This window comes from Pongo pygmaeus, chromosome 8 (genome assembly GCF_028885625.2).
Source record: "Pongo pygmaeus isolate AG05252 chromosome 8, NHGRI_mPonPyg2-v2.0_pri, whole genome shotgun sequence".
In the NCBI taxonomy this organism is placed as follows: Eukaryota; Metazoa; Chordata; class Mammalia; order Primates; family Hominidae; genus Pongo; species Pongo pygmaeus.
Genome location: NC_072381.2, coordinates 96059766 through 96073126, shown reverse-complemented (window position 1 = coordinate 96073126; position 13361 = coordinate 96059766). Strand labels below are relative to the sequence as shown.

At 39.9% G+C, this 13361-nt stretch overlaps 1 protein-coding gene and 1 non-coding gene across 2 annotated transcripts; both read left to right on the top strand.

The window, feature by feature from the left end:
• The first annotated feature begins 1209 nt into the window (after nt 1–1209).
• On the top strand, nt 1210–1314 carry LOC129006949 (U6 spliceosomal RNA). Its single transcript, XR_008492138.1, has one exon. It is a non-coding gene; the product is annotated as a U6 spliceosomal RNA (small nuclear RNA).
• A 1537-nt stretch (nt 1315–2851) lies between these two features.
• On the top strand, nt 2852–11982 carry ANKRD1 (ankyrin repeat domain 1). Its single transcript, XM_054436572.2, has 9 exons — nt 2852–3079; nt 3733–3912; nt 4813–4950; nt 5091–5198; nt 6237–6335; nt 7800–7898; nt 8211–8309; nt 8450–8548; nt 11111–11982. Exons 1-9 carry the CDS (start codon nt 3053–3055, stop codon nt 11219–11221), a joined length of 960 nt encoding a protein of 319 aa, XP_054292547.1. The 5' UTR covers nt 2852–3052; the 3' UTR covers nt 11222–11982.
• Nucleotides 11983–13361: the final 1379 nt, after the last annotated feature.

The window sequence follows — 13361 nt, the reverse complement described above, 5'->3', positions numbered from 1 at the left end:
ACATGTCATTTCACCCATGGAAATGCATAAATCCTGAGGGGAGTGGGAAAAGGCTCATGGGGTGACACTGGAGAAGCTCAGGGATTCTTCCTTTCCTCTTTCTGGTTGGAGATGGGTGATGCCAAGTTGCTTCATGATTGTAGAACCAATTAGGACCTCCATTGTTTTAATTCATCTTAGTAAGGATAGATTATGTCCAGATTGAGGCTATGATAAAGCCAAATACACAAATATCAGAATTTACACCACTGGGTGAACTTTTATGGGAAGGATGCTCCTGAAAAACAAATGACAAAAAACTCTTTGCCAGGGGAATTTTGTTCTCAATTTTGATGAATAAGAATGATTTGAAAATACAATGGTTGTTGTTTTTGTCTTTTTAGAGAGCTAAAAGTGCCTAGAATCTCTTTTCAAAAAGCAGATTCTTTCATATTTTTTTTTCTTTATTTGTTGTCATATTCTTTTTACATCTTTTGACCACTTATCCTCAAGTTGTACCTCTCATGTTTTATAATGACAAGCTGGATCAACATGGGAAAAGGTTGAACTGGCAGTGATTTCACCAGCCCTGACATCCTTGCAACCACCAGCGTGCTCCTTTAAGTTCAGCCCATTTCGTCAACTCATCTTCAAGTGTCATCCTGTGCAAAGTTTTCTTCAAGACTTCCTGGAGCCTCTCTATAGAATCAGCTAGGTTTCAAGGGATAATTAAATGACTGGAGAACAAAAAGGGCTTGGTAAGCCTCCCTGCCCACTTTCACTTGCATTCTTTGAGGTGATTGAAACAGTAAAGAGCCATTTAATCAGTTTTGGTTGCATCCTGAGTGGGTCTAGGTGAGACTTGCCCTAGGAAATCTGTTGGGCTCGATGATTGTCTGCTTCTGTTGGATGGAACCAAAACTCTTCAACCTAGCATTCACCAACTAGCTGTGCATCCGCAGCAAGTTCCTTAATGTTTCTGTGCCTCAGCATCCTCTCTGTAAAATGAGAGCATTAGTCGTGCTCCAACTTTGAGGGCATGGACAGCTCTGGGATTTCATATCCAAGACCCTTAAACATCCCACAATCCTTCCCCCAAAGACTTCTCCTCCTAATACCACCCTCAGTTTGGGTCAGGCCTGGAACAAAAAGGCGTAAGAAGTGGTAGAAAAAGTGTCCATGACTACTTCTGACTTAGATGAAGAGACCAATGAAAATAGTAATGACTCTGTTTGCTTCAGCACGACATATACTAAAATAGTAGCTATACAAAGAAGATTAGCATGGACCCTGTGCAAGAATGACACACAAATTTGTGAAACATTCCATATATTAAAAATAAATAAATAATAAAGAAAAAAGAAAAGAATTAAAAAGAAAATAGTGATAGCTGTGTCCATCTCAAAGAAAAGCCCAGGAGATTTCCTTTAATTAACCCCCTTTTAAGATAGAACATTAGGAGACCAGAACATATGATACAGGAGGTACTGGGAGGGTCCCTCTTTGTCAGTGTTTTGTCTTGGTGGGGGGAGTCGATGTCTTCTGAAAGTTTCAGAAACACCATCCACTGACTGAGCATTCAAGGGGGAAGAGGAAAATGGCAGCCACATTTGTTGATTGGGTGAGTTTGGGGAGAAATAGACACACAAAGGTCAAACATAACTTCCTAATTAACACTTCCCTCCATTCACGATTCCCTTCTCCCATTCTTCTCTCCTTTCTTTTACTGAAAAAAACCCAGTTTTTCCTGAAACTATAAAAAGACCCCAGAATTTTTACATAATTTACACCTCAAAGATTAGAAACCAGAAATAGAGACCTTTTCCAACCCTTCCCGAAGCAAAGTGCATCATCCCTCTGGCCACGTGTCTCAAATCTTGATGCATCAGAATCATCTGGGTGCTTTGAAATTCAAGATGATTCCTACGAGTTACCATAAATCAACTCAGAATCCCCTGGAGTGGGGCCCAGGGATCTGTATTTCTGTCAAGCTCCCACAGGTGATTCCTTTCCCCATAGCATTTGAGAACTTCAGCTCAATGACCTAATCAGAGTCCTGCCATTGCTAATAACTGGTCTCATTTTTTTCATATATATATATATATATATATATATATATATATATATATATATATAGTATTTTTAGTAGAGATGGGATTTTGCCATGTTGCCCAGGCTAGTATCAAACACCTAAGATAAGCAATCTTCCTGTCTCTGCCTCCCAAAATGTTGGGATTACAGGTGTGAGCTACTGCGCCCAGCCAATAGCTGGTTTCATGTACTCTATTTCTTGACCACTCTGATCCATTTTGAAGTAAAAATGCTCCAATTATTATGCTGTTTTAGAACACAGTGAGCATGTCATGTGCTAATTATGGCCAGTGACATCATAAAAGAAAAGTGCATTACTGAATGCTTTCAATTTCTTATAATGATGGTAAGGTGGCATGTCATGGGGCCTATTTAGCCCCAGACATCACTCCAAAGAATTCCAAACAGATATAGACAAGTACCCTTAGGGCCCAGATCCCTTCCCCTCAGGCTGTTTACCCAGGGAATAGGATGTCCTGGGGCAAGTTTCCCCTAAGTGAAGTGTTGATAAGTCTGCTTATCGGAAAGATATTACTGAGGGTGTGATATGTAGGGCATCTACATTTTCTTGATAGGTAGTCATATGAAAGCTGACAAAGAAAAAAAAGGGCAGTGATGTGGTGCAATGTCAACAGACAGCTGTCCCCTGCCTCTTGACAAATAGGATGACTTGCATTGCTGAGCGGTGTGATCACCACCAAAGGAATGGCCCTCTCACATTTCTTCCTGATTCACATATTCAGCGGGGTTAGCTTGTCCTCCCCTCCCTCTTCAGCTTCCCAGACACTGAGTCTGGAATGAAAATTCACCTGCCTCTGAGTTTGCTCCTAATGGGGGCGGGAGTGTTACTTGGGTTCCCAGGTTGGAAGATTATCTCACCCGGCCCCAGCTATATAAGCTGACCGGTGTGGAGGGGCCCAGCAGGGCCAACTCCAGGGATTCCTTCCACGACAGAAAAATATACAAGACTCCTTCAGCCAACATGATGGTACTGAAAGTAGAGGAACTGGTATGTAAGATGCATTAATTTTATAAAATGAAAACTGGTTCATCTTGGTTTTTATTTGAAAATTGAAATGCCCTTTGCTTTCAGATGTAATGCAAAGGAACTCTGAAAATGTCATATATGGAAAAAGGTTGATGTGATGAAACAAGTGAAATTGGAAAAAAAAAATAGAGCTACCAGTAATGAATTCTCTGCATATTTCCTATTTAATATCTTCTCCTTTGGTTTTATTACTACAGTGTGGAATCACATGTAGTTATCAAAATGTCTTAGGGAAGAAGTGTTATTGAAAGAATGTAAACCTGGAAACTTTACAATAAGGCTAAGCTCATCAAAAGTACCTAAAGTTGAGTTTTAATTAAGTAGAGAAGGTTTGTGATTTTCCTAAAAGAAATGTGATTAAGCAGACTAAAAGTAGATTTAAATATGTCAACCTAACCCAAGCTTTGATTTAACCAAGAGAGTAGGACAAGCACCTGAAGGTAATTCTGGGACAATTGTAGCAGTGTGCATCGCAGCTTGAGATCTGAGAGTGCACTGCTCAAAGGTGGCTGTTCCCAGGGGAGAAGGACCAAGAGCCTCCTGCAGCACTGTCTGTGAAGAATGACCCAGGACGAGGCTGCTACTTCTGACCCTGCCATCTTCTTCCCTCATAGGTCACTGGGAAGAAGAATGGCAATGGGGAGGCAGGGGAATTCCTTCCTGAGGATTTCAGAGATGGAGAGTATGAAGCTGCTGTTACTTTAGAGAAGCAGGAGGATCTGAAGACACTTCTAGCCCACCCTGTGACCCTGGGGGAGCAACAGTGGAAAAGTGAGAAACAACGAGAGGCAGAGGTGAGAGCTGTCTGTGGAATCCACTAGTAGGATGTTGGGACTGGGGTAGGGAATGGAAATGTCAGGGAAGGAGAAGAGAGAAACAAACCCAATCATTAAGATGTTTCTTTACCAGATTCTAACCCATAAAGAGGCAACTTGTATGGAACAGGTTTTGGGAAATAATTCTTTGACAAGACTATGACCTCTGAATTCTGAATCAATGAATAAATGTGCTGTGACCATGTTTTGATTGAAAGATACACATGTCCAGTGAATTCCTGATGTTACACACCATGTAGTTAATCCCAAGCAAGGGAGGTCTCTTTTTCTCAATAACATGGTCTGTGGTCCATAGATCATTGTTTAACCGTTTGCTGTCTGTGTTGACACAATCTGTGTTTCTGGGTGAATTTTCATTAATTACTAACACAGATAAAATTTGCTTTAGTTAGCTGTGGTCCCTGGACAGTCTGTTTTAGAAGGCTCTGCTTAGTGAAAGAGAATGACATTGATATTTCAGAGCTTAACATTTACTGCTAGATTCTTTTTATCATGCTCAAAAATTAAACCAAGTTTTGAGCACAATTTTAAAAATCCTTTAAAAATCTAGGACTTGTTTATGGCATTAATTACAAAGTCATCACTTAGAGACAAGATCGTGTCCTCAATTAGTCAAGGGTTGATTCTACAAGCAACAGAGGTAAAGATGATGGCAATTAGCTGAAAATTAGACCCCCAGATAAATATCTGAATAAGAAATCCCTAAAATGAAGTCAAAGATTTATATAATTTTTAAAAAATGTTTTTGCTCAAACTGTTCACATGTTTATCTGAGACCTTGCAGATTTAGTTTAGACACAACAAGAATGCTTGTCAGTAGAACTCACCATATTTTTGAAATACGAATTTCTTTTTTAGCTCAAAAAGAAAAAACTAGAACAAAGATCAAAGCTTGAAAATTTAGAAGACCTTGAAATAATCATTCAACTGAAGAAAAGGAAAAAATACAGGAAAACTAAAGTTCCAGTTGTAAAGGAACCAGAACCTGAAATCATTGTAAGGGCTTTTTTTTGGTTTCCAGTAATACATGTCCAGTGTTGTGCTACAGGGGAGCAAATACCTGTGGAGGGTTTTACTGAATGTTGGCAAGCTCACGGTAACTCTCATGCTATATATCTATATTTTTTTGGCTTTAGACGGAACCTGTGGATGTGCCTATGTTTCTGAAGGCTGCTCTGGAGAATAAACTGCCAGTAGTAGAAAAATTCTTGTCAGACAAGAACAACCCAGATGTTTGTGATGAGGTAAGACTCATGCAAAGCACTGCAAAATCCAGCTCATTAATTTTATGTTTCTTATGCTTTACTCTAGTCTTGCTAATATAGTGCCAAAGTCCTTCCACCTGAAACAGTTTCCCCAGCTGTTGCTGTGTATGCCAGGGGCCTAATAAGAGAGTTCAGTGGTCCAAAAAATAAATAGATATTGCATCAGTGCTACAGATTGCATTGCTTTTTGCACTCATATACATCTGGCTGATTTTTCAGTTTTTCTTTAACTTCTTAGATCCTTGTGATAAGACTTTTAAGGTGGGCCAAAAAGTCACCTTTAGAGATATATTATTAGCATCATCTTTGATTGAAACCAAACACGTCAACACTGTCTAAGAAATCTGGAGATTGGAGTTCAGGGGCCAGTTGTACCACTACTTGGCTATTTGGTTTTGAGCAGCTAATTTGCATCCTCTGGGCCATAGTTTCCTTATCTGTAAACATGGGGCATTGGAGTGAAATAATGCCTAAAGTTGTTCCAGCTCTAATAGTTCATTAGCCCATTCAAATAAAGCCAATTTATCAAAAATCACTAATCCTTTTGTATTCTTTCCCCCATGAAGTGAAATTGGGGATCACTTCTGAAGTTGAACTAAAAACATGTCTCCCATTCTCCTAAAAATGAGTGGAAACTTTTTGATAGTCAGTCTAGCAACAGTCCCAGATGCAAGAAAACTGTCTGATCTGCGTGGTAATGCTACATGAACAAGGAAGGTGCAAGATAGAAGAAACGGAGATGTCAGCATTTAGATAGTTTTGAGCCTTTAAGTTCACACTCCTCAATGTAGGCCTTTGAGCCCTTAGAAATGTATGTTGACGGAAGCTCAAATATTAGTTGCAGGATAATTGTTCTGATTCTGCAATTTTAGTTAACTTTGACATTTCTATTCATAAAGAAGCACTTGAGTTTCTATCAGTTAGGTCATCAGAATCTCCAGCTTCATAGCTCTTAAAAGGGTTTACGCACATTTTTATATTTATTGCTATCTCTGTTTAAAATCTCTGTTCTGATAGTATAAACGGACAGCTCTTCATAGAGCATGCTTGGAAGGACATTTGGCAATTGTGGAGAAGTTAATGGAAGCTGGAGCCCAGATCGAATTCCGTGATATGGTAAATATATTTCTTTGCTTGGGAATGAGCCAAAAGAAGTAGACTACATGAAGCTCCGGAAAACCTCCAATGCAAAACCGAGCTGATTGGATTGAAAATTGATCTGAGAGAACTAGGCAAAAGCTCATTTCTCCAAATAAAGAAAAGTTGGGAGATGAGAGTAGGTCATGTGAAAATATTTTCCATACATACTGAAAATAGAGGAATATTTCAGGGAAAAGAAGGAAGTGAAAGCTGTTAAACTGAATTCAATATCCTCATCAGTGAGTTAGTCATTCATTTTCGACACTTGCCTTTCAACAGCCTTGTCCCTCCATTGTTCACAGGGCAGCCTGCTCATGGTTGGCTGCCAGCAACATATAAGAATTCTTTAGCTGCACACTTTATATGATAGATGCCAATTGTTACCAGTGAGATTTGGGGCTAGACTGCATATGAAATGAATTGCATCTGTGGAAAGTAGCTGCTATTCAGACCTCAATAATTCAATCACTGTGATTTCTACAAAGACCAGTATGCAGCATAATTTATGAACTGAAGATTGAGCTGGGAAAATTCTTTATGTATTTAAATGCAGCTCATTTTGACTTTATAGCAAAGCGGAAACGGGATATCAAAGAAATCCAAGGGACTTGGCCAAAATTGAATCCAAAACATAAACACATTGAAAAAAAAAATCAAGAAAGAAAATAAGAAGTTTGCATGGAAACTAAAAATCATGAATGTGGGATTAAGGCCAGGGGCATACCAACCACATAGATCAGTGAGGAGAGGGTCTCCTAGGGGTAACTACACACATTACAACTGTAGACACAAGTGACTACAGTTGAGGTACAGAGGCTGTGCTAGCAAAAATGAGAGCAGAAAACCCACAGAGGTAGAGAAAGAGTGACAGGGACCTTAGATGAGGTGTCAGATCCAGATTAAAATATTTTGGAAGGGACTACTTTTATTCTGCCAAAATTTTTAAATACATGTGTTTAGAACTTTTGTGTACATTTGACAAAAGAAGTTAGAAGTTCCAGGCAGAGGGGAGTTTGACTATGTATTCTGCCTGTTATTAATTGTGTTTCCTTGGGCTAGAAACTTGAACTTTTTGGAACCTGGTTTTTCTTATCTGCAAAATGTGCATAGTAACACCTACCTCAAAATGTTGCTGGAAGAATCAAGGTGTCTAGAGTGTAGCACCATGTTGGCATGAGAAATGTCTCCATAAATGGCCATTCTTATTCTTTTAAAACATTATTAGATTTATTAAGAGCCTCCTAATAAGACACACATATGCACACACACACACACACGTAATTTAGCTAACACATTTGGTAAGAACCTTCGACTCCAGTTAGAATTGTCAATCTAGATGGGGACAACTCATTATTATCACGGATGCCCTAGCAACCAGGTTCTAACTCCCCAGACCACATTCTCCTTCACATTGTCGGGTCTTCTTGTCTCCCGGTATAGCTTGAATCCACAGCCATCCACTGGGCAAGCCGTGGAGGAAACCTGGATGTTTTAAAATTGTTGCTGAACAAAGGAGCAAAAATTAGCGCCCGAGATAAGGTATTTCTTCTTCTCCTTCTCCCTTCATTCACCCCTTCCCCCTCCCTGCCCCCCATCCTTCTCCACTTTTCCTACTCTTCCCCCTCCCCCTCCTCCTTCTCCCCTACCCGCCCTCCCCTCCTCTCCCACCCGCCCTCCCCTCCTCCCCCACCCCTCCATCTCCTAACCTCGCCTCTCCATTAAAGTCATCTGGAGGCCCATGCTGTGTGCAGGCACCCTAGTGACCACTTCTCCCCCTCGCACATGTCTTGAGGTCTGGGACAGCCTCTGTCCTCATTCCTAGCGAATCAGCAGCGTTTTCCAATTTTCCAGTTGCTCAGCACAGCGCTGCATGTGGCGGTGAGGACTGGCCACTATGAGTGCGCGGAGCATCTTATAGCCTGTGAGGCAGACCTCAACGCCAAAGACAGAGTGAGTAGCTGGACACGCTCGGGTTTCCCAAAGCTTCATTGCTTTTCTATTTGGAATCACTCCCCCAAGCCTGGGTGCCCTTGCAGGACCCACTTCCTGGCCTCAGACCCACCTTGAACCTGTTGACTCTGCTTCTCTAGGAAGGAGATACCCCGTTGCATGATGCGGTGAGACTGAACCGCTATAAGATGATCCGACTCCTGATTATGTATGGCGCGGATCTCAACATCAAGAACTGTGTAAGTACTGGAAACAAGAAACACCACTTGCAAGCTTTCCAATTTCCAGGAGCATTTCTTAAATAGGTGAAACTACTCCCACAATGGCAGTATTTGAGGGGTCTTCGATGGTCTAAATGCCCCTGACCATTTCCCTGAGGACAATGTTTATCTTGGCTAGGACTCAGGTCACATGGCCAGAGATGGGGGAAGCCATAGACACTGCTGTGACCTCAGTGCCTGATACAGTGCATAGTAATTCTTTTACAATTTGGTATTGGAAATGAAAGATAGTCAAAATTTGCTCATCCCCACAAACACCTAGAAGTCCAACCTGCCTTGGCCATTTCTGTCTGTGCAAGAGCTGAGGAAGTTAGAAATAAAGGCATCCACCATTTCCAAAATGTCCTAAAATTCCACAAGGGTCAGTGCAGCCAGTGAACTAAGGTTAATCAATATCCAATCTGAGTAATTCAGAAAGTCCCTTTCCTCCTTACAGCAATGTGAAATGTCACCATTTTCTTCCAGGGGTAGCTGTGCTTTTGCCTGTATTTTTTTCAGATAATTTCTATCCATTCTCCACTTGGATTTGTCTTCACATCTCTCAAAATAATTTCCTATATTTAGGCCCTGAAAATTCTTGTATAAGTACATATTAATTTAACTTCATCTGTAAGCAGGGAACATAACCAACTTTTCCTCATGGTCTCAATTTCCAGACAAACATCATCTAATATAAGCTTAAAAAATATTGCCCAGAGGAACAGGTATAAATTTCTGAAGAAATAATTTTAAAGAAGCTTTTGAAGAATCACTTTACAAAAAAGAGTGGGTAGGGTGGAGGGAAACTCAGTCATCATATAAATGCAAATAATTTTCTCCCCTTATTTGTGTTGCAAAGACTGAGAGGAATATCTTATCGTTTAAAACAAATCTGGCTTGGTGACAGGATCAAAGAATGGTGATAAATGAAGATTGCTTGGGATGGGAAAGTGTTAACAGTAGGGCTTCCTCAGTCTAGATATTGGAATTGATCCTATCTAATAATTTTTTAAACTATCAGAAAAAGAGCAGGTTCAATGAAATCTTGAAAGCTGCAGAAAATGTGAAGATTTTTTTTTCAGATAGTGAGACACTACCAGCAGAGACAAATAGCATACAGGTTTAGGGAGACTGTGTAAGTAGCCAGAAAAATCACAATATAAATTTCAATGGAGAGAAGTGCAAGGAATTTATGGAAGAGTAGCCCAAAATATACAAATAGGGCTCAGGGTTCTGAATTATCAGTTAGATCTTAGCATCAGGTTTATGGAACTATTAATGTCATTGACTCAATGGATTGATGTTTCCCCCAAAGATCAATACCCTTTTGATGCCATCTTAAGGAGATTGGGAGCAGCATACAATATTTTCTCATTATCCAAAACTGTATATTCATGTCTACTGATGATTGTTCCTAGAGAAAGACACTACAGAGGTGGGGAAGTTCCAAAATGAAGGTTATAGGGCCACTAATTTAAATACCTACAAATCTCATAATCTGAATGCAGACTGAACACACTGTGCCGGGGAGATGGCATAAGTGACTTCAATGTGTGGCTGTCAGGGTCTGTGCACATAACTCTTTTAAAGGTGGCCCTTCCCCAACCCAGTCTATGTTGCTCTGTGGAACCATGGGTACCATGTTGTTAACTCTTCTGATTTTTTCATAGAAGTCACAAATCCAGTTGGGAAATCTCTTGGTTTCCAATTGTTGCCAATTCATGCTAATCTTAACAAAAATCTAAGTTTTGTTTGGGTCAAAACGAAACAGGTCTCTATTCTGGTTTGCATCTCAAAGCTGCCAATTTGCAGTCGCTGGGTTAAAAAGAAACTTCTCAATGAATAGAGATGGAAAAATTCTTATCTATAGATAAGAATTGAGAGATGACATGGTTTTAATATATTTAAATCTTGAGACATGTGCATAAGGGAAATCAAAATTTTGTCTCAAAAATTATTTGTTCACACATGTCATTGCCATCAACTCCAAGAAAAATACATTTCCTGGGACAGTCCATTGAAAATTCTGACAAGTTAGGAAAAATCTGCTCCCAGGAACAGTAATAGTACCCAAGCAGTACCTGAGTCCTTAAGCCAAGTTATTGATGCAGCTCATTTACCATCAATTCTTATCAATCAAAGAACAATCGTTCAAATGGATAGGCACTGATTCTTGGTCCAAGAGGCATGCTCCCACCTCCGGGAGTCCATTCCACAGGACACTGGAAGATGTATGGAGACATTTTATAAATTTCAAAATGACTTGAGGTGCTCTTGACACTTAACGTCTAGGGATAAGGGATTTTACCAATACCTGGGATGGTCCCACGTGAAAAAGATTTTTGCTGTAAAATGGCAAAAGCATCCCTCTGAGAAACAGTGAAAGGCTGGTTTGAGTATAAACTGCAGATCACTCCTAGTGGAAACCGTAAAACACTGTTATAACATATACCTAATCCTTACCTCATGAAACACACAGAGAACGTGAATTTACAGATGTCACCCGCCTGAAAGTCAAGTTTCCTTATCTCATTTGATTAGGCTGGGAAGACGCCGATGGATCTGGTGCTACACTGGCAGAATGGAACCAAAGCAATATTTGACAGCCTCAAAGAGAACTCCTACAAGACCTCTCGCATAGCTACATTCTGAGGCAAACGACAGACTCTTAATCAGTAAATGTTCACTGGCATTTTGAAGGCATGGCCCAAGAGAAGAGACACTAGCCATAAAATCTAGTTTCTATTTATCAACGTGTTGTGAAGATGTACCTAATGAAGTTTTAAGAAAGCACAGGGTTATAGGTGTTTAAATTTCCTTTAGTAAAACTCTATTTATTGTTATGTATTCCTATTTATTTATTTACTGCCATGCTACTGATATTCAGACCTTCATGATCATCCATTTGGTGAGCAGAGCTTCATTTGTATATAACACTTTCAGAGCCTTCCCACCCATAGGTAGTTCTTAAACCAGGTGAAAGAGCAAAGTTTAAGTGCCTACTTATGTGTCATTTGCTCATTTAAGAGTTTTTAAGAGAGGGCTGATTATCACAGCCCTCTTTTCTCCTGAATTTTTAATGCAGAAGTTTGAATGAAGCAAGGGAAGGCATGTAGGGACAGGAAAGAAAACAATGGAAGGAAAGTGATTCTGTGAAAAGGACAGTGAAGCCAGCTATTTTACCCCCAGGCTGGATTTTTTTTTTTTTTTTTTTTTTACTGAGTACACAGAGTACCCAGGTGAAGAGAACGTCATAAGTGTAAGTGCAAGTCAGTGGAAGGAGTGGCAAACTGGGACATGCAGAATTGAATTTGCTCAAAAAAGATGAAAGGAAATGCAAACTGTAAATGTATAAATGTATATTGTATTGTATGTACATTTTATATTCATAATAAAGGCAATCAAACTCTAAACCTCTAAGTCCTTCTGTAAGTGTGGTGGAAATGTCCTATATGAAAAAAAAAAAGCTATGTTGGAGGGTTTTTTTTTTTCCATTGTTTTCCAAGTTTTGCAGATTAGAAATGTCCCGTACAACAGCACTTCCAGTATTTAATATGTATACAGATCACCTGGGGATCTGGTTAAAATGCAGATTTCTGATTCAGCTGGTCTCAGGTGGGGCCTGAGATTCTGCTTTTCTGATAAGCTCCCAGGTGACGGGCCACGAAATGCCACCACCACACTGAGCAGCTAGGCTGAGAGCCATAAAGACACAAAGGAATTCTAGCGAGCTTTCAGTCCCAGTGGTGTGTAAAAAGAGACCCCTGGTGGTCAGAATGATTTCTGCATGGTAAACCCGCATTCCTTAAGAAATTCCCATTGAGGCTTAACTAGTGATTTTTTTTAAATTTAAATTTTAAGTTCTGGGGTACATGTGCAGGATGTGCAGGGGTGTTACATAGGTAAATGTGTGCCATGGTGGTTTGTTGCACCTATCAACCCATCACTTAGGTATTAAGCCCAGCATGCATTAGCTATTTTTCCTGATGTTCTCCCTCCTCCCATCCCACCCCCATACAGGTCCCAGTGTATTTTGTTCCCCTCCCTGTGTCCATGTGTTCTCATTGTTCAGCTCCCACTTATAAGTGAGAACATGTGGTGTTTGGTTTTCTGCTCCTGTGTTAATTTGCTAAGAATAATGGCCTCTAGCTGCATTCATGTCCCTGCCAAGGACATGATCTCATTATTTTTATGGCTGCATAGTATTCCATGGTGTATATCTACCATATTTTCTTTATCCAGTCTATTATTGATGGGCATTTGGGTTGGTTCCATGTCTTTACAATTGTGAATAGTGCTACAATGAACATATGCATGCATGTATCTTTGTAGTAGAATGATTTATATTCCTTTGGGTATATACCCAATAATGGGATTGCTAGGTCAAATGGTATTTCTGGTTCTAGATCTTTGAGGAATCACCACACCATTTTCCACAATGGATGAACTAATTTACATTCCCATCAACAGCATAAAAGTGTTCCTATTTTTCTGCAACCTCGCCAGCATCTGTTATTTCTTGACTTTTTAAATAATTGCCATTCAGACTCTATCCATCTGACGAAGCTCTAACATCCAGAATCTACAAGGAACTTAAATTTACAAGAAAAAACAACCCCATCAAAAAGTGGGCAAAGGACACGAACAGATACTTCTCAAAAGAAGACATTCATGTGACCAACAAACATCTGGAAAAGAAAGCTCAATATTACTGATCATTAGAAAAATGCAGATTAACTAGAGATTTAACAATTCTTGTGGACAGGACTGGCAATGTCAAAGACCTCCCAGG

Excerpts from the sequence above, each read along its gene's own strand:
- ANKRD1 (XM_054436572.2), top strand. The coding sequence starts at position 3,053 with ATGATGGTACTGAAAGTAGAGGAACTG. Across the intron at positions 3,913-4,812 it reads AGAAACAACGAGAGGCAGAG|CTCAAAAAGAAAAAACTAGA; the intron begins GTGAGAGCTGTC and ends TTTCTTTTTTAG. Across the intron at positions 8,310-8,449 it reads ACCTCAACGCCAAAGACAGA|GAAGGAGATACCCCGTTGCA; the intron begins GTGAGTAGCTGG and ends CTGCTTCTCTAG.